We start from the raw sequence: 25,544 nt of genomic DNA, 5'->3' as shown, positions 1-25,544 counted from the left end.
AACTCTGCCTTTCAAATAAATAAATAAATAAATCTTTAAAAAAAGTTTTTAAAAAGATATAAATTTGAATATTTTATTTAACCAAATGTATCCAAAATAGTATTTCAGCAGATACAACATTAGAATTATTAGTGAGATGTTTTACCATTGTTTGTACTAATAAGGCTCTGAAAGCTGATGTGTATTTTACCTTTATAGCATGTTCTAAAGTATTTGCCTGGTGCCACAGACATTGGTGGCTACCAGCCTGGAAACTGTAGCTGAGAGCTTCTCTGTAGTGTGTACCTGTCAAGAAACTAGCACTGGAATGGCATTTCAGTCTTTCAGTGTCATTTTACAGACAAAAAAGAGAGAGACAGAAACAGACATCAGCATTGTGGTGCAGTGTGTTAAGCCACTGCGTGTGACACCAGCATCCCATATGGGTGCTGGTTTGAGTCCTGGTTGCTCCACTTCTGATCCCGCTCCCTGCTAATGTGCCTGAAAAAACAGAAGATGGCCCAAGTGCCTGGGCCCCTACACCCATGTGGGAGACCTGGATGGAGTTTCACGTTCCTGCCTTTGGTCTGGCCAGGCCCAGCTGTTGTGGTCACTTGGAGAATGAACCAGCAAATGGAAGATCTCTTTTTCTCTTTCTCCTCTGTCACTCTGACTTTCAAATAAAAAAAAAATATTTAAAAAAAAAGGAAGGAAGGGGGCCGGCGCCGCGGCTCACTAGGCTAATCCTCCGCCTTGCGGCGCCGGCACACCGGGTTCTAGTCCCGGTCGGGGCGCCGGATTCTGTCCCGGTTGCCCTTCTTCCAGGCCAGCCCTCTGCTGTGGCCAGGGAGTGCAGTGGAGGATGGCCCAGGTGCTTGGGCCCTGCACCCCATGGGAGACCAGGAAAAGCACCTGGATCCTGGCTCCTGCCATCGGATCAGCGCAGGGCGCCGGCCGCAGCGCGCTGGCCGCGGCGGCCATTGGAGGGTGAACCAACGGCAAAAGGAAGACCTTTCTCTCTGTCTCTCTCTCTCACTGTCCACTCTGCCTGTCAAAAATAAAAAAAAAAAAATAAAAAAAAAAAATAAAAAAAAAAAAAGGAAGGAAGGGCCAGCGCCAAGGCTCAATAGGCTAATCCTCCGCCTGCGGCACCTGCACCCGGATTCTAGTCCCGGTCGGGGCGCCGGAATCTGTCCCGGTTTCACCTCTTCCAGTCCAGCTCTCTGCTGTGGCCCGGGAGTGCAGTAGAGGATGGCCTAGGTCCTTGGGCCCTGCACCTGCATGGGAGACCAGGAGAAGCACCTGGCTCCTGATCAGCGCGGTGTGCCGGCCGCAGTGGCCATTGGGGGGTGAACCAACGGCAAAAAAGGAAGACCTTTCTGTCTCTCTCTCTCTCACTGTCCACTCTGTCTGTTAAAAAAAAAAAAAAAAGAAGGAAGGAAAGAGCTGCAACAAGAGAACAGAAGGAGGGGCTGACACTGTGGCGTAGTGGGTAAAGCCGCAGCCTGAAGTGCTGGCATCCATCCCATACGGGCGCTGGTTTGAGTCCCAGCCGCTCCACTTCCGATCCAGCTCTCTGCTATGGCCTGGGAAAGCAGTAGAAGATGGCCCATGTCCTTGGGCCTGCATGGGAGACCAGAGGAAGCTCCTGGCTTTGGATCGGCACAGTTCTGGCCACTCACAGCCACCTAAGGAATGAAAGCTTCTCTCCCCATCTGCCTCTCTGAGACTCTGCCTTTCAAATAATAAATAAATTGTATGGGTTAGGTGAATTAATGCATAGAAAGCACTTACAACAATATAAGCATTCAATCTAAGAAATATAATAAATAAAAAAAAAGCATTCAAGGAGGCAGTGCTGTGGCTTAGCAGGTTAAGTTGCGGCCTGCACCACTGGTACCCCACATGGGCACCAGTTTGAGTTCTGGCTACTCCACTTCCAATCCAGCTTCCTGCTAATGTGTCTGGAAAAGCAGTGGCAGATGACCCAAATTCCTGGACCCCTAAATCCATGTGGGAGACTCAGAGACATTCCTGTCTCCTGGCTTCAGTCTGGCCCAGACCTGGCCATTAAGGCCATTGGGGAGTGAACCAGCAGATGGAAGATCTATTTCTCCTTCTTTAATTCTTTCAAATAAATAAATATTTTTTTAAAAAAAGCATTCAACATATTGGCTTATATTTACTTTTTAAAGTTTTTTAAAAAAGATTTTATTTATTTGAAAGAGTTACAGGGTGGGGGTGGGGTCCTCCATCCACTGGTTCACTCCCCAAGTGGCCTCAAAGGTCAGAGCTGAGCTGATCTGAAGCCAGGAACATTTCCTTGGGGCCTCCCATAGGGGTGCAGGGGCCCAAAAACTTGGGCCATCCTTCTCTACCCTCCCAGGCCACAGCAGAGAGTTGGATCGGAAGTGGAGCAGCTGGGACCCGAACCGGTGCCCATATGGGTTGCTGGTGCGGCAGGTCAGTGCTTTAACCCACTGTACCACAGCACAGGTCCCATATAAACTTTTAAAATTAATTAACTTACTTTAGAGGTAGAGACAGATACAAAGAGCTCCCATCCACTGGTTTTGTTCTCAAATGCCTGCAATGTCCAGACCTGGGCTGAGGCCAAAGCTGGAGCCAGAACACAGTTCAGGTTTCCCATATGGGAAGCAGAAGCACAATTATCAGAGCCATGATCAATGCTTCCCAGGATCTGCCTGAGCATACAGCTAGAGTCAGAGCCAGAACCAGGAATTAAACCCAGGTAGTGATATGGGAAGCTGGCATCTTAACCACTAGATGCCCGTTCCTAGTTCTCATATTTAAATGGAAGTAACCAATGAGGGGTCTTTAAAAAGTGCATGAGAAATCTGTATTATGAAAACCTGCACAGATTTCAAATTTTTTGCACCAAAATATTTTTTAAAATATCTTACTTATTTGAGAGGCAGAGTTACAGAGAGAGAGAGAGAGAGAGAGAGGTGTTCCATCTGCTGGTTCACTACCCAGATGGCCACAAAGGCCCGAGCTGGGCAGATCTGAAGCCAGGAGCCAGGAGTTGGGCCATCTTCTACTACTTTCCCAGGCTGTAAGCAGAGAGCTGGAATGGAAGAGAAGCAGCCAGGACACAAATCAGCACCTATCAAAATTACTTATTTCTTAATTCCATTTTCCATGAATTTTTGGAAGTCAGCTCATATTTAAAAAAAAAAAAAAGAAAAACCGCAGTGATTAATCTACACTAAATGCTCAGTAAATGAGAGCTCTTATTATGACTTCACATGATCAAGAAATGCATAAAGTGACACATATGAGAGAACAGACTAGAACGAGATAATCAAAATAAACGACATACTGAAAGCAGGGGCAGGCAGCTAAGATGCAATATTGGATACCAACAGCCCACACTGGAGTGCATGGGTTTGAGTCCTGGCTCCCCTGCTAACTCCAACTTCCTACTAATGTGCGCCCTAGAAGGCTGCAGTTGGTATCTCAAGTACTTGGATCCCTGCCATCCACACGACAGATGGGTCCAGCCTATCCCAGCCTAGGTTGTTGCAGGCAGTTGTGGAGTGAGCCAGTAGATGGGAGATCTTTGTCTGTCTCTCTTTCTCTCTGCCTTTCAAATAAATAAAAGTGATAGGGTTATCACATTTCTTTTTAATGCTTAATTCATCCTTTCCAGGACGAAGAAATTATCTAAAGTACTAACCAAGGGTTTGAGGCACTGTTAGGATTTAGGAACTCTCCATTAGGGAATCTTGAAAACGAGATTCCACTCAGAGCAGAAAAGCAGCTGTGGGTAAGAGTCCAGTGCAGGCAGAGGCACAGGGCAGAGATGCCAAGTGAACATGAAGCCTAGTCTACTAGCTGAACAAGTTACTTATATCTTTGATTTAGTTTTTTTACTCTGTTTTATTCTTAAAAGTTTCAATTGTATTTATTGTCATTTTGCTTAGTAATAAATTTAAACTTCGTTAAGGAAGGCATTCTTAATGGCTACATAGGTAAAGGTAGGGATTCTAGTGCCATCTGGTGGTAATACTTAGGTCTGACCTAAGTATTAGTCTAAAAAGAACTGGTATAGAGAAGTTGACAGGCTCCAAACAAAAAGATAAGGAAATGGAAAGTCTGGATGCCTAGTATGGTTGGTTTAAGCTATGTGTATGTGTTTAAATGTTGCAATTTACCTCATAAAATGTACAAGTATTACACGGTAAGAGGAAACATTGTTAAAAAAAAATACAGACAGATTTGGCTCCCTTGTTCAAGTACTTGTGCCTACTACTGTGGAAAAAACAAAATAATGGAAGCCTTGGCCCTGACACCTCTTCCAGGACGTGAGTGATGAAACACAACACATGACTAGGTAGCCATGAAAACCATTCAGTTCTGACATGGGAGTTTAGAGGACAGATGTGAGAGCAGAAGTTATCAAGACAGACTTCCTGGAAGTTAGTACTCTGGAGAGTCCTGAAGGAGGCTTAGATTTGACCAGGTGGGTAGGGAAAACAAAAGCCATTCATCCTTCTTTCTCTGAATCTGCAAATACAAAGTTCAAATTGTAGACTGGGGGCCGGCACTGTGGTGTGGCGGGTGAGGCCGCCGCCTGCAGTGCCAGCATCCCATATGGGTGTTGGTTCCAGTCCCAGCTGCTCCACTTCCGATCCAGCTCTCTGCTACGGCCTGGGAAAGCAGTAGAAGATGACCCAGGTCCTTGGGTCCCTGCACTCACGTGGGAAGACCCAAGTGAAGCTCCTGGCTTCGGATCTGCACAACTCCAACCATTGAGGCCAGTTGGGGAGTGAACCAGCAGATAGAAGACCTCTCTGCCGGCCTCTCCTCTGTGTAATGCTGACTTTCAAATAAATAATTAAAAAAGAAATCTTAAAAAAAAGAAAGAAAGAAAGAAATTGTAGACTGGCCTGAAACCACTGATTCCACAGCAAACATTTACTGTGTGTGGGATAATCCCAGCTTCTCTAATTGAAAACACAAAGTAGCAATATCTCACGTAAGTTCTCCACAAAGCTAAACATGATGAAGTTAGGTGCTAACAGTGAGTCCACACTGAAACAAAATCGTTTCTTTAGCTGAGAGCTCATCATCACCGGAAGTTGTGTTGGTGGACTCGAAATTAACCCTGACAATGATTTCTAATCTGTGTGAAGATACAGAAGACAACCTCAGATCCCTTCAGTTCAGAGGAATGAAAATTCATGAAAGCAGAAAGAGCTCCCAGATTACAACCCCCTCAGGCACCAGAGGCCTTGCCAGTCTGTCTTGGCATTTGTGATTTGGGGATTCTCATTTTACCACCTCTGCATTTACTCACAATAAAAGTAAGAAAATCACAGTTAAGAGAACAATGAACTTTTCTTTAAAAAAAAACAAAAAAAAAAAAAACAAAAAAAACCGCTGATGACTGGATCAAGGCCAACTAGAGGGAGGTATCTGAGATCTGTCCCATGGCTCTGCTCAATGTTTTCATGGATGAAGGAACTGCTTACCAAATTGTGGCCAGCACAAAGTGTAAGGAAGTGAACATGGAAACTAGAAGAAACAAGATGCAAAACAAATAAAGTTTGTTTCTAGGGTTCTAGCTCTGACATTCTATGAGCTAATGAACTGAAATGAAGAACCAAAACCACATGACAAAACCTAACCAACTACCCAAAGACAGAATGGGAAAGGAGTGACTCAATAGCAGCTCACATGAAACAGATCTAGGCGTTTCAGTTGACCACCAATTGCTAGGGAATGTACGCTAACAGAGCTGCTGCTATACAGCCATGGCCACCTTCAGCTGCTTAACTGACAACATCACCAAAATGGAGGAGGCAGCAGCTCCCCTCTTCCCTGCTCTGCCAAAGCATCTCTGTGGTCCTGGGGTCAGGCTTTGGGCGCATACTGTACAAGTAAGCATGGCCCTAAAAGATGTGCCAGGATCACAAAGGGTGTGGAAATCAATCACATAAGGACCAACTGAAGGCACTGGAGTAGTAGGCTGGGTAAAGACTACAGGAAGGAGTAGTTGTTGCCTTCAGTTATCAGAAGAGTTCTCAGGAAGTCCAGTGCGCAGACTTATTCAGTGTGATTTCTATGACCCAGTAAGAACCTGTACCTTGCTGGAATACCCTACATGGCATAAATTTGCTTGGCAATTCCCTCCTTCCACACCCCACGCAAATAGTCATCCTAAGCACCTGAGGCAGGTCATTCCATTGCTAACACATGTCCCCTATGCTGGCCTGAAAAACCCACCTGTGTGCCTTCTGTGCTGGGTCCAACTCTTGTCTCTGAGAGAAGCACAGAATAACTTACTCTGTTCCTTAAGGATTGCTGTTCTACGAGAATTATGTCTTTTTCCCCGAGTCACCTCTCCGGGCAAGTGTCAGTCAGGCCATCATGCTAAGGACTGGGGAATTAAATGAAATGCAGGGGCCAGCATCCCATATGGGCACCAGTTCAAGTGACAGCTGCTTCACTTCAAATCCAGCTCTCTGCTTTGGCCTGGGAAAGCAGAAGATGGCCCAAGTCCTTGGGGCTCCTGCTCCTTGCCACCCATGTGGGAGACCTGGAAGAATCTCCTGGTTCCTGGCTTTGGATGGGCGCAGCTCCAGCCGTTTCGGCCATCTGGGGAGTATAACTCTGCCTTTCAAATAAATAAATTAATTAATTTAAAAAATACTACAATTCAGTATGATAAGCGCTATAATGGAAAAAGCCCTGGTAGCTAAGAAAATTATAGAGGAAAAGCACTTCACTCAAGAAGGGGAACCAAGGAAGATATCTTAAAGGCAGCCCCCTCTGATTTTTTTTTTAATATTTATTTATTTCATTTTAAATAAATAGAAAAAACAATTTTATTTGAAATAAAAATAAAGAGATAGAGAGAAGGAGGTCTTCTATCTGCTGGTTCACTACTCAAATGACTGTAATGACCAGAGCTGGGCCAATCTGAAGCCAGGAGCCTGAAGTTTCTTCTGGGTGTCCCACCCGGGCACAAGGACCCAACCACTTATACCATCTTCTACTGCTTTCCCAGACCATAGCAGAGAGCTGGATTGGAAATGGAGCAGCCAGGACTCGAACCAGTGCCCATATGAAATGCCGGCACTGTAGGTAGTGGCTTTACCCGCTTCACCACAGCGCCGGACCTGATACCTGTCTTGATGGTCAAGAAAGTCAGAAAAAGGTATCATGACAAGTGTTTCAGGATGAGGGCACATGGTAAAGTGTTTGATAAAATACACGGTAAAGACTTGATAAAGAACAACTAGTGTCAGAGGGAAGGGTGAGAAATGAGCCTGAAGAGGCAGGCAAGGCTGAGAGGCGGCAGATGCAGGAGCATATAACACAGCTATAAGTTTTTTTCATTATATTCTGAGGATAAATTTTTCTTCATCATAGAGAGAATTATAACCCCTTACCAATCTTGCCATTCTCTAGCCACATTCTAATATTCCTCTTAATTCCTGGTCTGAGAAAAATCTTATAGAACTTCAAAGATTTCCAGGCAGGAGGTTTGCCAGCCAGCCATTCCAGGAGGGAAGAGCAGTTCAGGGAGTAGGGGTTGAAGATCCTATATTTGGTAGCAGACAAAGATGATGAAAGCTTCTCCTTGGAGATCTTTAAAAATAGGACAGACACTTTTCCAGGCATAAACTTATCCCTTCCCCTAATATCCCTCAGGGAGCTAAGGAGTAAGATCAGGCTCTCCAGAGATGATGAAAACTGAGCTACAGAGAAGCCAAAAAGCCAAGTTTTGCCTGGGCTAGGTTTCCGTCAAGAATTTCTCTCTCCCAAGCTGCCTCCCTACCATCATTTACTGAGTTTGAGGGGAACCTGGAAAGGCTGGGGAGGCAAGATGATGTCGAGAGCAAAAGAGAGGTCAGGGAAGCACTGCACATCTGAGGAAAGGGCTTGGGCAAACGTCGTTGATCAGTCAATAATCACATTTGGTTTTAGGTCCAGGTCTCCAATTTAATGGCATGTGTTCCCAGCAAATCACAACAAGATTCTACACCTTGGTTTACAAATCTGGAAAATGAAGATAAATCTCTACCCTGACTATCCTTATGGAGCTATTGTGAGATTTCAGTGGGACAGCAAATGAACCATCAACAAATTTAAACTGTAGGAAATTTAAGGTATTACTATTGCTGTGAGAACTGCAAAGAACAGTATCTGAAGTTTAGATACAGAAATCAGTAGGATCAGTAGGACCCCTCTTGCTCTAAATAAACGTTAATTTAGACTAAGTTTCTCTGCATCTAACATGAACTTCCAACTTGCAGTCCTGAGTTTGTTGCAATCCTGAGTTTGAGCCCTTTCAAGCGGCTGGCATGCCTGTTCATACTCAGTCTCACACGTGGCAACATCCCTGTTGCTCTAGGTCCTACCTAGAGTCCAAGACAGTGCTTCTCACAGGGGCAATTTTGCTGCCCAGGAGACATATGGTAACATCTGGAGACATAATTGGTTGTCACAACTTGAGGAAGGGTGGTACTAGCACCTTAGTGGGTACAGGCCAGGGACGCTGTTGTACATCCTCTAGGATATGGGCAACTCACTCCCCCACCACAGAAAAACCAGAATTATCAGGTCCAAAACGTCAAAAGTCTCCCTGTTGAGACACCCTGGTCTAGGAGACCAGGTTACTTGTGGCAATTAATGTAACACTTAAATGAAAATGTCCCCTAAGGATGTGCCACAGGACATGTGTATATTCTGTCTGACTCAGCAGTATCATGCTGCTACTCACAATACCTGCACTAGTCTTCACACTCACAAAAGAGTGTACACAGGCTCCCGCAGTCTCTGGTCACTGCCAACACTTGACATTATTCAACTTTGTACCCTTTTTTTTTTTTTTTTTTTAAGATTAATGTATTTATTTGAAAGTCAGAGTTACACAAATAGAGGGAGAGACAGAAAGAGAGATTGTCCAGTTGCTGGTTCACTCCCCGGGCGACCATAATGGCCAGGGCTGGGCCAGGCTGGAGCCATGAGACAGGAGCTTCTTCCAAGTCTCCAATGTAGGTAGCAGGGTCCCAAACCCTTGCACCATCTTCTGTTGCTTTCCCAGGCCATTTGTAGAGAGCTGGATAGGAAGTGGAGTAACTGGGACACAAACCGGTGCCCATATGGGATGCTAGCATTGCAGGTGGCAGCTTTACCCTCTACAATACTGGCCCCCAGCTTTCTAATTTTTGACAAGCTGACAGAGAATGATAACTACTGACTGTTGCAATGGCATTTCTCTAATAACTAATGAGTCTGAGCATCTCTTCTCATTTTTGATGGCATTGTGGATTTTCTTTCCTGTAAACTGTTCATATCCTTTACACATTTTTCTATTAAACTTTTAAAAATATATTTATTTGAAAGGCAGAGTTTCAGAAAGGGGAGGGGGTCTTCCATCTCGCTGGTTTACTTCCCAAAAGGCCACAATGGCCAGGCTGAAGCCAGAAGACAGGAACTTCTGGGTCTCCCCTGTGGGTGCAGGGGCCCAACTACTTGGATTACCTCTGCTGCTTTCCCAGGCGCATTAGCAGGGAGCTGGATCAGAAGTGGAGTAGGATGTCGGTGCTACAGGCAGCAGCTTAACCCACTAAGCCATAGTGTCAGCCCCTCTATTAAACTTTTTAAAAAATGTATTATGTTTACTTTCTGAAAGACTAGGACACTGAAATCTTCCATCTGTTGGTTCACTCCCCAAATGCCTGCAAACAGCCAGGACCAGGCCAGGCCAAAGCTGGGGACTCAATCCTAGTCTCACCTGCTGCCTCCCACATGCACATTAGCAGGAAGCTGGAATGTGGAATAGAACAGGGACTTGATATGGGATATAGTCATCTCATGTAGCAGCTTAACCACTGTGCCAAATGCCCGCCCCCATTTTCCTACTAGAGTTACTATTTTTTGCTGATTTGTAGGAGTTCCTTTGTATAGTCTAAATACTAACCTGTCAGTTTTAATCCTTACTGATCTCTTCCCTGGTCAATTATCATCTAATTCTATGACACCCTTCACAGAACAACAAAACCTTTAACTTTAATGTAATCAAATTCACATCTTTCCTGCTTGCCTACATATTTCTTTTATTAACTTCACATATTTATCTTTCATATTTAGACCTTTAATCTACCTTAAGTCTCCTTTGTAGTTCAGTATTATGTAGGAATCTAGCTTTAATTTTTCTCTATATGGTTTACTAGTTTTCTCAACAGAATTTAGTTCACAAGAATACCTTCTCCACTGACTGGTGGTTGTACCTTTATTGTATATTCCTAGTCATTAGACCACCAGGTACATTAAGCTCCCACTACACCTGGACCTGTCTCTCATACATTCATTTTGTCACACTGGTTATTTTTCTGTTCTTACAGAAAAATGTCCCAATATATGGTAAGGTAAAATTCTGTCTAAATAGTTTCTTTCTTTCTTGTCTTAGTTCTGAACTTCCAGTAAAGAAAAACATGAATTAATTAGAACTCTGGTTATAAACACTCTCATCATTAGTCCATTCACAGGGCACTAAATTTTTAACTTATTTTCAATTGTGATTAAAAAACATAAAATTTATCATTTAACTATTTTTGAGTACATAGTTCAATAGTGTTAAGTATAATCACATTGCATGCCACAGATCTTTGAGACTTTCATCTTCTAACACTGAAATTGCACTGATGAAAAAAGAGGTCCTCATTTCCCCCTACTCCTAGGTCCCCTGGTAATTACTCTACTACTGTGACCACTTTAGATTTATGTAGTGGAATCATGTAATATTTTTTCTGTGACTGGTTTATTTCACTTAGTGTGTCTTCAAGATTCATCCATGTTGTAGCACATTATAGGATTTTTTTCCTTTGTAAGTTCACTATTTTTAATAGTATGATAAATACTATACTAATGAATATTAAATAAAACATCTTAAGTTACTTATTTTTAGCAATGTGCTTTTCTCTATTCTATCTGAAGACCCCTCTCTTACAAGGTTAGCATTACCCAGAATTTTACCATTCCTCTTTTTTTTTCTTTTTTAAGATTTATTTATTTATTTGAGAAGCAGAGTTACAGATAGAGAGATCTTCCATACACTGGTTCACTATCCAGACAGTCACAACAGCTGGAGCTGGGCCGATCCAAAGTCAGGAGCCTCTTTCAAATCTCCTACATGGGTGCGTGGGCCCAAGCACTTGGGCCATCCTTCACTGCCTTCACAGGCCACCAGCACAAAGCTGGACTGGAAGAGAAGCAGCCAGGACACAAACCGGCACCCACATGGGATACCGGTGCTACAGGTGAAGACTTAACCTACTATGCCACAGTGCTGGCCCCCATTCCCCTGCTTTTAAAAATAAGGTCTGGGGGAGGGGGTGGTATTGTAGCTTAACAGTTTAAGCTGCTACCTGTGAGCTGGCATCCATATGAGCACTGGTTTGAATCCCAACTGCTCTACTTCTGATCCAGCTTCCTGTTAATGCTCCTGGGAAAGCAGTAGAAGATGACCCCTGCACCCACATGGGAAATCAGGCTCCTGGCTTCAGACTGACCCAGCCACTTGCAGCCATCTGGAGAGTGAATCAGCAGATGGAAGATCTCTGTGTAACTGTCTACCTCTCTCTCTCTCGCTGTAGCTCTCCCTATCAAATAAATAATCTTAAAAGAAAAAATATATACATGGCCCTGATGTTGCCAGCATCATATATTGGAGTGCCAGTTTGAGTGCTAGCTGCTTTACTTCCCAAATAGCTCCCTGCTAATGTACCTGAGAAAGCAGATGATGGCCAAGTGCTTGGACCCCTGCCACTCTCATGGAGTTCCTGGATTCTGGCTCCAGCCTGGCCCATTCTTGGCCATTTGAAGAATAAACCAGTGGAAGGAAAGCATCCCCCACCCCGCTCTTGCTCTGCCTCTAGGATAAATATTTTTTAAAAAAATAAGTAAAAATATGGTCTTATCACACATATGTATATTTTTATAAGCCATTTAATTTTCAGCTTTCTAAAAAAGGTATCAAATGATAGGTAGTCTTTTGGGATTTACTTTTCTCATTCAATATTATACTGCTAAGATTTACACCCTTACTATTATTTGCAGCTGCAGTTAATTACATTTGATGTTATTTTTGTAAGTTTATTTTAAAGATTTATTTATTTATTTGAAAGTCAGAGATATACAGAGAGAGGTAGTGACAGAGAGATCTTCCATCCACTGGTTTACTACCAAGAAGGTTGCAGTGACTGAAGCTGGGCCAGGCCAAAGCCAGGAGCCAGGAGCTTCACCGTGGTCTCCCACATGGGTGACAGGGTCCCAAACACTTGAGCTGTCTTCCACTGCTTTTCCCAGGCCATTAACAAGGAGCTGGGTCAGTAGTGGAGCAGTCAGAACACAAACCAGCACCCATATGGGATGCCAGCATCACAGGCAGTAGCCCAATCCCCTATGCAACAACACCAACCCTTATTTTTTAAGTTTTATATATGCATGCTATTTAATATTCCATTTGGTGAACATATCACAACTAACACTTACTCATGTATATGGGGGTACTGGGTTGTTGTGAAGCTTTTGCTGTTACAAACAGAGCTGTTGAAGAAAATTCTGGTACATCCTTAGGATGCATGTGCAAAATTTCCTCCTCGTACACACCTAGGAATTAACCTCTCAAGTCACAGGGAATATAAAAATTAAACTTCATAAAAATAATGTTAAATTGTCTTTTTAAAGTGGTTTTTCCACAAAAGAAACAACATTAACTGAGCACAGTCCTAGCATATGGCTATAAAGGATCAAAAGGGGCCAGAATTGTAGTATAGTGTGTTAAGCCACTGCCTGCAGTGAACAGTACAGCTCTCTGCTATTGCCTGGGAAAGCAGTAGAAGACCTGCACCCATGTGGGAGATCCAGAAGAAGCTCCTGGTTCCTGGCTTCAGATCAGCACAGCTCCAGCCACTGTGGCCAATTGGGGAGTGAACCAATGTATGGAAGACCTTGCTCACTCACTCGCTCTCTCTGCCTCTCCTTCTCTCTCTGTGTAACTCTGTCAAATAAATAAATAAATCTTAAAGAAAAAAAAAAACTAACCATCCCATAAAACCCACTCCTGATATATCCCTGACAGAAAGTGACCAGCTCTTCTTACTCAAACACAGCTTGTAATAGGAAGATAATTTCCTTTTCTAAAAAATTTTTATTTTTATTTGAAAGGCAGAGATATACATTGATTGATCTCCCATCTGCTGGTTCACTCCCCAACTGTGCAAAGACCAGGGATGAGCCAGCCTGAAGCCAGGAGCTGGGAGCTGAATCCAGATTTCCCACATGGTAGTAGGAACTCAAACATTTGAGACTTCACCTGCCACGTCCTACAGTGTGTTAAGCAGGAAGATGGAATTGGAAATAGAGCTGGGATTTAAACCCAGGCAGTCTAATGCATCCCAAAGCAGCAGTTTAATAACCATTGTGCTAAACGCCCATCTCAAGATGATTCCCTTCTAAGACTTCATTCCACTGTGGGATAGCTATCAGTGCTGAAAAATTTCTTAGGATATTTAGCTGAAATTTGTATCTTTTTAACAAGATTTATTTGGGGTTGATATTGTGGCACAGCAGGTTAAGCCTTTGCCTATAATGCTGGCATCCCACACTGGCACTGGTTTGAGACCCAGCTGCTACACTTCTGGTCCAGCTCCCTGCTAATGTATCTGGGAAAGCAGCAGAAGATGGCCCAAGTGCTTAGGCTCCTGTACCTACAGGGAGACCCAGAAAAAGCTGCAGGCTCCTGGCTTTGGCCTGGCCCAGCCCTGGCCATTGTGGCCATTTGAGGAATGAACCAGCAGATGGAAGATTGCTCTCTCTGTCTCCTCTGTCACTCTGCCTTTCAAATACATAAAAAATAAATCTTAAAAAAAGAGAGAGATTTATTCAATTATTTGAAAGGCAGAGTGACACAGAGAGTGAGCGAATGAATGAGTGAGGGTGAGGGAGGTTATCTTCCATCTGCTGATTCACTCTCCAAATGCCCCCAACAGCCAGGTCTGGACCAAGTCAGAGCCCGCAGTCAGGAACTCCAACCTCCCACATGGGTGGCAGGGGCCCAGGTATCAGCTTCCATTACTTTCCCAAGTGCGTTATCAGGAACCTGGACTGGAAGTAGAACTCAACCTGACACTTGGATATGGGCATACATTGCAGTAACACCAGCTCCATGAAATTTGTATTCTTTTTACACCAGCTCCATGAAATTTGCATTTTTTAAAGATTTATTTATTTATTTGAAAGTCAGAGTTACACAGAGAGAGAAGGAGAGGCAGAGAGAGAGAGAGAGGTTTTCCATCCGCTGGTTCATGCCCCAGTTAGCCGCCAATGGCTGGAGCTTAGCCGATCCGAAACCAGGAGCCAGGAACTTCCTCCAGGTCTCCCACACGAGTGCAGGGGCCCAAGGACTTGGGCCATCTTCTACTGCTTTTCCAAGCCATAGCAGAGAACTAGATTGGAAGTGGAGCAGCCAGGACTTGAACCAGCACCCATATGGGATGCCGGCACTGTAGGCAGTGGCTTTACCCGCTATGCGATAGCACCAGCCCCGAAACTTGTATTCCTAAAATTCATTCCTGGAGTTTGAATTTAGGTCTCTGAAGTTACATAGAGTAAAAATGAAAAAAATACTCTAAAGCTAGAAGGGACATTAGCAATCGTCTAGTCTTAAATTCTCACTCAAAAGATAAAACATTAGGATGAGGAAAAAAGACTAAGATGAAGTAACTGCCCAAGGTCCACTGCTAATTGAAAGCAGTACTAGACATACATCTTAGATCACTTGACTTCCACGCAAAGGATTTTTAAGTGACACCAAAACTATTCCTCAAAACACAGAAAAGGAATGAACACTTCCTAATGCATCTCTGGTACCAAAACCAGAGAAAGCCATCACAAGAAAGCTGGAGACTACCATCCCTTACAAACGCAAAACTCCTCAACAAATACTAACAAACAGACTCCAGCTGCATATTAAAATGATTATATATTAGCCGGCACCACAGCTCAATAGGCTAATCCTCTGCCTTGCGATGCCCGCACACCGGGTTCTAGTCCCGGTCGGGGGGCCGGATTCTGTCCCAGTTGCCCCTCTTCCAGGCCAGCTCTCTGCTGTGGCCAGGGAGTGCAGTGGAGGATGGCCCAAGTACTTGGGCCCTGCACCCGCATGGGAGACCAGGAGAAGCACCTGGCGGAGGGTGAACCAACGGCAAAAGGAAGACCTTTCTGTCTCTCTCTCTCACTGTCCACTCTGTCTGTCAAAAATTAAAAAAAAAAGAAAAAAAATGATTATATATCATGACCTAGTGGGACTCACCCTAGGAATGCTACGGTGTTTCAACATAAGGAAATCAACCAACATAATATATTATTTTAATAGGATAAAGGAAAAGCTAACAATCATTTAAAAAGAAAAAAGCATTCGAAAAATCGATACCCACTCATGATAAAACACTCAAAAAATTAGGAACATAAGGGAACTTCCTCAACATGACAAAGAGTATTCATGAAGTATCCAAGTTGAGTATCACTCTTAACAGTGAAAGAATGAAAGCTTTCCTCCTAAGATCAGGGTGAGAAAGAAAAAACCAACAACAAGGATGCTCATTTTACCATTTCTACTCAAAACTGTCCTGGAAGTACAAGCAATTAGGCAAGAAAAGTTAAACAACAACAACAAAAAGGTATCAATTGGAAAGGAAGAAGTAAACTATCTCTATTCTCGGATGACATATTACATACAGGAAATCCTAAAGAATCCACACACAGATATATTAGCAATGAGCAATTCAAAGACACCTGTATTCAAGATCACATCAAAAGGAATAAAAACTTTGGAATAAAACTTCAAAACACTGATGGAAGAAAGTAGAGATGCAAATAAATGACAAGACTTCTTCTATTCATAAATTAACAGATTCATATTGTTAAGATGACAACACTCCCCTAGAGTGACATGTAGATTCAATGGAACCCAAACTACTTTTCTCTGCAAAAAATGGGAAGGTTGATCTTAAAATGAATATGGCAAAGTACCCAGAAGAGCCAGAACAACCTTGAAAAAGAACCAAGTTGGAGGATATACTTCCCAGTTTCAGAACTTAATACACGGCTATGGTAATCGTAACAGTGTGGTATTTCCGTTAAGAACAGACTTCCGAGGCTCTAGTCCCCGCCGCCGTTGCTGGAAGCCAGGTGATCAGACAGCCCAACCACAGGTGTCAGCTCCACCCCAATCCCAATGGGATTCGATGCTTCTACTTCCCAGGGAAAGGTGTAACAGGACCTGCTTCTCCCACACATGTCTTCTCTCTCCAAATCTCTCGCTCTTCTTCACTCTCTCTCTCGACTCCCCCTCTCTTTTCTCTTCGCCCTTTCCCTCTGGCTGGTCAGAGTTCCCATGTCAATTTACCCTTTCCCTTAAAAAAAAAAAAAAAAAAGAATAGACATATATCAATGGAATAAAACTGAGAGTACAAAATTAAACCCAAGTATCTATGGCCAATTGATTTAAAAAAAAAATTATTTACTTGAGAAGTACAGTTACAGTCCCAGAGAAGGAGAGACAGAGAGAAAGGTCTTCTATTCGCTGGTTCACTCCCCAAATAGCCCCAAATGGCTGCAACAGCTGGAGCTTAGCTGATCCGAAGCCAGGAGCTTCTTCTGGGTCTCCCACATGGGTGCAGGGGCCCAAAAACTTGGGCCATCCTCCACTGCTTTCCCAGGCCACAGCAGAGAGCTGGATCGGAAGTGGAGCAATCAGGATACAAACCGGCGCCCATACAGGGTGCCAGTACCACAGGCGGAAGCTCAGCCTACTATGCCACAGAACTGGCCCCCTGGCCAACTGATTTTTTTATGGGAATGTCAAGACCACTCAAAGCAAAAACAAATCTCTTTAACAAATAACCGGATATCCACATGCAGAAGAATGAAGTGAGATTTTTCCCTCATACCATTTATGAAAATTCGAAATGAAACATCTAAATGTAAAACTATAAAACTCTTCAAAGAAAACATAGGGTTAAATCTTTATGAACTGAGATTTGGCAACAGATTCTTAGATTTGACAAAAAAACCATAAGCAACAACAACAACAACAACAACAAAAAAAGATGAATTCCATTTCATAATTAAAAAATGTTTATGTAAGGGCCGGCACCATGACATAGTAGGTTAAGCCTCCGCCTGCAGTGCCAGCATCCCATGTGGGCACCAGTTTGAGTCCCAGTTGCTCCACTTCTGATACAGCTCCCTGCTAATGGCCTGGGAAAGCAGTGGAAGATAGACCAAATGCTTGGGCCCCTGCACCCTCGTAGGAGACCCGGAAAAAGCCCCTGGCTCCTGGCTTCAGATCGGCCCAGCTCCAGCCTTTGTGGCCACTCAGGGAGTGAACCAGCAGATGGAAGATCTTTGTCTCTGTCTCTTCCTCTCTGCTGCTCTGCCTCTTAAACAAATAAATGTAGTCTTTAAAAAAATAAAATGATCCTAGCAGTTAAGATGCCTAGGTTCCATATCAAGGGTGCCTGAGTTTGATTCTCAGCTCTATCTACTGATTCCAGCTTCCCACCAATGTGGACTTTTACAGTTTGAAAAAGATTTGGTCCTTCAAACTCATGCATACATTTGAACCCCGAAGTCTTGTATTAACGGTCATGTTAACTGATTAAGAATGGAGACTTAATCTGAGTAACACATCTGGGACATGGGCCTTGCTGGGGGATCTTTAGGTCATCAGAGGATAGCCCTCGGAAAGCAGTACTTGGCAAGAGTTAGATACATAGGAAGATTATGTCTCTCTTTTCTTGATTCTCCATGTGATCATCTAGCTCTCAATGCATGCTCCACCACTGCCAGCTTCTATCAGACGCTAGTCTATTGAGGTGACCTGATGATCTCGGATCATGAACCTCCAAACCGTGAGCCAAAATAAGCCTTCTTTCTTCCTTTCATAGAGCTCCTCTCCAGTATTTTAGATAAAGTAATGAAAAGCTGACTAATTCACAGACCCTGGGAGGCAGCTGTGATAGCTCCACTATCTGGACTCTACTACCTATGTGGAGGCCCTGCCTTGAGTTCCCAGCACCTGGCTGTAGCCAGGCCTAGCCTCACCCATTGCAGACATTTCTAAAGTGAATCAGTGGATGCGAGCTCTCCTGCTGTCTTTCTGTCTCTCTCTCTCACTCTCACCTTCTGCCTCTTAAATTTTAAAAAAGAGTGAGAGAGAAATAAGAAGCAATGGTGAGAATGTGGAGATATTGGAACCTCATCCATTGTGGGCTGGAATGAATTTTTTACAACGGTATGGGTACTGTGGAAAATAGATTGGCAGTTCCTCAAAGAGTTAAGAGAATTGCCATATGATACAGCAATTCCAGTCCTAGATAAAATACTCCAAGGAATTGAAACAGATATTCAAATAAAAATTTACACATGAATGTTAATAGCATCATTTTCCACAATGGCTAAAAGACGGACCAACCAAATGCTCATCAACTGATGAATGGATAAACAAAACCTATTACATTAATACAACAGACTATCATTCAGCCATGAAAGGAGTGAAGTACTCATAGCTGAACACAACATGAATGAACTGTGAAAACATTATATGCCACGCGAAACAAGCTACGTACAAAAGGCCACATACTGGCCGGCACCCAGGTTCTAGTCCTGGTCGGGGCGCCTGATTCTGTCCTGGTTGCTCCTCTTCCAGTTCAGCTCTCTGCTGTGGCCTGGGAGTGCAGTGGAGGATGGTCCAAGTGCTTGGGCCCTGCACCCCATGGGAGACCAGGAGGAAGCACCTGGCTCCTGGCTTCGGATCAGCGCAGCGCACCTGCCGTGACGGCCATTTGGGGAGTGAACTAATGGAAGGAAGACCTTTCTCTGTCTCTCTCTCACTGTCCACTCTGCCTGTCCAAAAAAACCCAAACCAAACCAAACCAAACCAAACCAAAAAGGCCACATACTGTATAATTTCATTTATATTAATATCCAAAATGGCTGAATACATAGAAAGCAGGTCAGACACTGCAGAGTCTTATGGGAGGGGAAAATATAAAACAATTACTTGTTAAGTACAAGGTTTATGTTTGGGGTAATGAAAATATTCTGGAATGGTTGCACAACACTGTGAATGTACCAAAAGCTACAAAATTATATACTTCAAAATGGTGAATTTTGTTACACAAAATTTATACCTCGATAAAAGTAAAATTTTATTCCTCTTGTACATAAAACAGGACTTGAAAGAGGACTTCCATTTATTTATTTAAATTCAAGAGGCAGGGAGAGGATGGCGGGGACAGAAAGACAGAGCTCCCATTCACTGATTCACTTCCCAGTTGCCTGCAATGGCCAGGGCTGGGATGGGCCAAAGCTATGAAGTAGAAATCCAATCCAGGTGTTCCACACAGGAGGCATGAAACAAACCACACGAGCCACTGCCTGCTGCCTCCCAGGATGTGCATCGTAGAAGCTAGAACCAGGAGCTAAAGCCAGGGATCAAACCAAGGCACTATGGAATGCACGAGTCTTGACAGATATCTTAACCACTAAGCCAAATGCCCACTCAATAGAGACTGTTTTTATGTCCTTGAGCTTTTTTCCTTCTTAGGAGTGGAAATAACAGCAGCCAAAATGACATAATCTTTTATAATCTTCTCCACTTATGAAATAGATATCACTCTGTAGGTATCACCCTACTTTGAAGATAAAAAAAAATCAAGGCTCAGAGATATACAAAATCATATAGCTAGAAAATGGGAAAGTTGGCTAATCAAGTTAGATTGATCTATTTTGCAATGCCTCCAAGGAAAAACAGCTGCAATTTATGATAATTTTCAAAGAGGACAAGAAACGCCATTGTGTACAAACCTCTTAGGTAATTTTCTTCTACCAAAGTTATTACTTTAAAGCAATAAAAAATACTCATTTACACAGTAAACGTTTTAACAAGACCAATGTACATCATTATTGCATAACAGCGACATAAAAAAGAACAATACAGATTTCCTCTTCCTATTTTCTAAAGATACATGTTTGAGTTTCCCAGTGAAAGGTATGCCAAAGTGTTAGCATATTCTCTCACCAATGAAGTCTTGTGTGTTTACAGGGAGTGGTAGACAAGTTAACAGATGATTATGCTTGTTCCTCATACAAGTGGCCTTATTAAGTTACAGTCACATTTCCTATTAAGGATTAACTAGTGAATAACAAACACATCAGTGGTTTTCTAACAGTACTTTGATGAGTCCTACAGAGATTCCAATTGGGAAGCAGAGGGGTTGGGATTACAAATCCTTTTTATCAAGCAGAGCAGCCTCTTAACTGTTTTTCACTGCTTAAAGAAAAGATTCCACAATTAGGAGAGAAAGAGAGGGGCCGTGCTGTGGTGTAACCAATAAAGCCACTACCTCCAATGCTGGCATCCCAAATGGGCACCGGTTCAAGACCCAGCTGCTCCACTTTCAATCCAGCTCTCTGCTATGGCCTGGGAAAGCAGTAGAAGATGTTCAGGTCCTTGGGCCCTTGCACCTGCATGGAAGAACCAGAAGATGCTCCTGGCTCCTGGCTTTGGATCAGCGCAGCTCAAGCCACTGTAGTAAACTGAGGAGTGATCCAGCGGATGGAAGAACTCTCTCTCTCTTTGCCTCTTCTTCTCTCTCTGTATAACTGATTTTCAAATAAATAAATAAATCTTAAAAAAAGGGGGGGGGGAGGTAGAGGAAAAGAAAAAGATATCCCATACATATTTTACATTTTCAGCTGTGCCATATGTTGCCTCTGGATAGTTTTCATCAAAGGAATCAAGGCACCATTTGCAGCATGGGAGGAAGAGAGGCTGATCTTTGCCACTGAGCTGGCAACACTTCTGAACAGTGCTGCCCTCCAATTAGTTCAAGTGAAGGAGTGTTCTACAAGTAGGAACCTTGGTGCCTTCAGGTCACAGTGTGTGGAAGGCCCTGTGACACCAAGGCTTTTTGCACTAGATACCATCTAGTAGGCTAGGCTGCTGGGGGTGGGCTTAGTGTCTCACACTTGACCATTGAGATGAGCCTGTTTCTCAGTTCGTGCCTACTTTAAATTGTGCCTACTCTATAAAATGAAGATTACCAATATGGCTTACTTGAGCCTGCAAAAATAAGAAAACTCATAACCCAAGTGCAAAGTGAGAGCCCCATGGCATTTCTCTGCTTGTGTTTAGAAATACTACACACTGGGGGCAGGTACTGTGGCGCAGCGGGTTAATGTCCTGGCCTACAGTGCTGGAATCCCATATGGGCGCCAGTTTGAGTCCCAGCTGCTGCACTTCCAATCCAGCTCCCTGTTAATGTGCCTGGGAAAGCAGCTAAAGATGGCAGCTGAGAGGTCTTCCATCTGCTGGTTCACTCCCCAGTTGGCCGCAACGGCTAGAGCTGTGCCGATCCGGAGCCTGGAGCCAGGAGCCAGGAGCCAGGAGCATCTTCTGGTTCTCCCACATGGATGCAGGGCCCCAAGGACTTGAGCCATCTTCCACTGCTTTCCCAGGCCATAGCAGAGAGCTGGATCAGAAGTGGAGCAGGCGGAGCTCAAACCGGTGCCTAAATGGGATGCCAACACTGCAGGCACAGCTTTACCCGCTACACCACAGTGACATCATCCAGGTTATCTTTTTCTATATATATATATATATATATATATATGTATGTATGTATATCTATATATACACACACATATATTATTGATTTGAAAGGCAGAGTGACAAGGACCAAGAAGGAGACACACACATACACTCAGAGAGAGAGAGAGAGAGAGAGAGAGAATATCTTGCCTCCACTGGTTCACTCTCCAGATAGACACAACAGCCCACAACTGGGCCAGGTTGGAGCCAGGAATTCAACTCAGGACTCTCATGCAGGTGGCAGGGATACAAGTACTTGAGCCAACATCTGCTGCCTTCCCAGGCACATTAACAGGAAGCTGGATAAGAAGCCAGAGCAGCTAAGACTTGAACCAGCACTCTGATATAGGATTCCAGTGTTGCAGGCAGCAGCTTAATCCACTGAATCATAAAACCTGCCCCTATTCTCAATTTCTTTGTGTTTTATATCAAAAAGGAGCCTTCTGTGAATAGCATATCAAAGAAACATTGGTTTTAAAATCCAATCTACCAATTTCTGCCTTTTAATAGAATTTAACACATTTAAAGTACTAATAAGGAAAATTTTACTTCTGCCACTTACCTATTTTATGTATGTCATATTTTTCCTTCATTTCCTCCATTAATTTTTTTTTTATTTAGATTAACAGAATCTAAATCCTACTTGTAAGATTCACTATATGCTGTTTTTTTCCCAATCCAGTAATCTTCCATTCTTCCACTTAATAGTTTCTGATGAACATCTATTTCATTAGTATGTCCCACGAAGTCTAAAGGGAGGATCTACCTTTTCTGACCAGGAAAAGTATCTCATGGTCTATCCTTGTTTTTACCCTCTGAATCACTTGCCCCTTAGACACATATACACACACACACAATTCACCATTCATACATAAAGTTCATTGTTATCATCTTTCTTTGCCAACATGTGGCCTGGTTTGGCTGTGCCATAGAATACTTGAGAAGGGTCTTGTGATGACCTCTGTGATGACAGACAAAAAAGAATGAGAAGCAAAGTGGCTTACGTTGTAGGAGCGCGGATGCCTCTGCTTCCACTGCACCAGGAGCAGCTGGGCCACCACCAAGGTAGCAATAAGGATAAGGACCATTTCTGCGTGCATGGCTTCATGGCCGCGATGCTTGGCATGCATGCGTGCATGTTCAACCCTGAAAGCCAAACAGATGGGGTAAGCCAAGTCAGGGATGGTGTAGCTGTACAGTGGCAGTGCTTTCCAGGGATATCCCACCAGTCCCTAGCTCAGAAAACTCTCCTGTGCCTCACTGCTGCAGTGTACCATGCAAATCGGGGGCTAAAAGGACACATGCTCTAGACAACAGTGCTTGGGGGATAGAAGAGAGGCTCCACGGGCCCCAGCAATCAAGCCCAACTATTCAGATTGCAGGTAGATCTGCTGCCTGCACCCCATGGCTTACAGCTGACATTCTTACAGGAGAAGTTTGCATCAGTGTCCATTTCAGGAGTTATTTCACTTTGTCACTAGCAGAAAAGTCACCCAGAGAAGTTATAGTCATAATACCTCAGACTCTTAGTCAATGACAGCAAGTGTGTACTGATACCACTATAAAAATCTTATTTTATTTACCCTACCGTCTTTGCCTGGGCCAGGGATGCTTAAGACTAGTTAAAAGCTGAAAAATCTGCTTCGACTTTATTCTAATCCAACAGTGATTTCACCATCAGTATTCACAGGTAAACAGCTTTCTCAAGGAAGTTCAGTAATTAGAGAGTACTGCTTAAGATTTTTTTTCTTAATGTGAGGCTAGCCTTCTTCAATCCTTTTTTAAGACTTTATCTACTTATTTGAATGGTAGAATCACACACAGAGAGAGGGAGATAGAGATAGAGAGAGAGAGAGAGAGAGAGAGAGAGAGAGACAAACTTCCATCCACTGGCTCAGTCTCCAAATGGCTGCAACAGCTGAGGCTACTCCAGCTCAAGCCAGGAGCCCAGAGCTCCACTCAGGTCTCCTATAAGGGAACAGGGAGCCAAGAACCTGGGCCACCCTCCGCTGCTTTCCCAGGCACACTAGCAAGGAACTGGATCACAAGTAGAGCATCAGGACTTGAACTGGCACCCAGATAGAATTGAAGATGGCAGCTTAACTCCTATGCCACAACACTGGCCCCTTCTTTGGTCTTAAGAATCGGCACAAGTGACTCTCTGAGTCAATACTGGCAAAATTACCTCTAAAAATAACCACCCCTACCACTCTGAGTAAGAGGCAGCCAAGACAGAAGAATGAGGAAGGAGTTAGAAAACTGGATTATGTAGTTTGCAGAAAGAAGTGTTCATACAACTTCTCCATGCATCAGGGTATTAGGGAAGAAGGTATTAGGGAAGAAAGGGCAACACTCATGATGTCTTCATTCAACTCCCAAGGGCAATGAAACACTAACAGCAAAAATAACCCAGTGGGATGAATTACAGATAAATAGTAATGCAAATATAGCAAAAATTTAACTGTAGAATCTAGGTGGTGGGTATAAGGGTATTCACTATACAATTATATTAACTTTTCTATAAGTTTAAAATTTTTCATAATAAAATGTCAGGGGAGAAAACTTGATGGGCAGTGTCACCAGCCAAATGCTAGTCAATGAATCAGCTTCAGCACCTAAGGGTTTGTCTTACATAAAACTATACCTTGGGGGGCCAGCACTGTGGCGTAGCGGGTAAAGCCACAACCTGCAGTGTCAGCATCCCTTATGGCGACAATTCAAGTCCTGTTTCCTCCACTTCCAATCCAGCTCCCCACTAATGTGCCTGGGAAAGTAGAAGATGGTCCAAGTCCTTGGGCCTCTGCACCCATGGGGGAGACCCAGAAGTTCCTGGCTCCTGGCTTCAGACTGATCGAGCTTCAGCTGTTGTAACCATCTGGGGAGTGAACCAGCGGATGGAAGATATCTCTCTCTCTCTCTCTGCCTTTCAAATAAATCAATCTTAAAGAAAAAAAAGCCTCTACCTTGGGAGGAAGAATATGACAAAGAGAACAGGATGGGGAGTCAGAAACTTAGGTTCAGACCCACCTTTGAGGCCTTGACCAAGAAACCTTATATCTTTACATTACGATTTCTTCATCATCAAAGGGAATCACTATCTCTTCTGTCTGCTTCATAGGGTTGTGAGGACAGGCTAAGCTGAGAGGGTAAAGAACATTTTAAATATGTAAGGATTGTAGGAAAGCATAAAAATAACAAGAAAAAAGCTCCATGTTCTCAGACACTATATAATTGAATGGATGTGTACAACATGAAATCAAAGAAGAGATCAAAAACAGATCAGAGAACTCCCCAGTTTAAGTTCTCATTCAATGCAAAAACTGTTTTTGCAATCTTTACTTCAAATGGCTAAAAACATATGCCTTTTCTTTTTCTTTTTAAAGATTTTAAATATTTATTTGAGAGGCAGAGTCAGAGAAATATCCTCCATCTGCTGGTTCACTCCCCAAATGGCCATAACTACCAGAGCTGGGTCGATCCGAAGACATGAGCCAGGAGCTTCTTCCGGGTCTTCCACATGGATACAGTGGCCCAAGGACTTGGGCCATCTTCCACTAATATTCCAGGCCATAGCAGAGAGCTGGATTGGAAGAAGAGTAGCCGGGACATGAACCGGTACTCATATGGGATGTTAGTGTCACAGGCAGAGACCTAGCTCACTAATGCCACAGCACAGGCCCCAACATATGCCTTTTTTTTTCTTTTTTTTTTTCTTTTTTGACAGGCAGAGTGGACAGTGAGAGAGAGAGACAGAGAGAAAGGTCTTCCTTTTGCCATTGGTTCACCCTCCAATGGCCGGCGCACCACGCTGATCCGATGGCAGGAGCCAGGTACTTATTCTGGTCTCCCATGGGGTACAGGGCCCAAG

The 25,544-nt window shown here is 43.5% G+C and overlaps 1 protein-coding gene across 2 annotated transcripts in view; it reads right to left on the bottom strand.

Moving 5' to 3' along the window:
• The window catches only part of RNF121 (ring finger protein 121), an 88,661-nt gene that overhangs the window by 30,795 nt on the left and 32,322 nt on the right, over positions 1 to 25,544 (bottom strand). For both annotated transcript variants that reach the window (XM_002708529.5, XM_008264615.4), the window contains one exon: positions 22,681 to 22,822. In XM_002708529.5, coding sequence (XP_002708575.1) covers positions 22,681 to 22,822 — 142 coding nt within the window. The remainder of the gene's footprint in view (positions 1 to 22,680; positions 22,823 to 25,544) is intronic.

This window comes from Oryctolagus cuniculus, chromosome 1 (assembly GCF_964237555.1).
Source record: "Oryctolagus cuniculus chromosome 1, mOryCun1.1, whole genome shotgun sequence".
In the NCBI taxonomy this organism is placed as follows: Eukaryota; Metazoa; Chordata; class Mammalia; order Lagomorpha; family Leporidae; genus Oryctolagus; species Oryctolagus cuniculus.
This window is presented reverse-complemented; position numbering and strand designations above follow the sequence as displayed.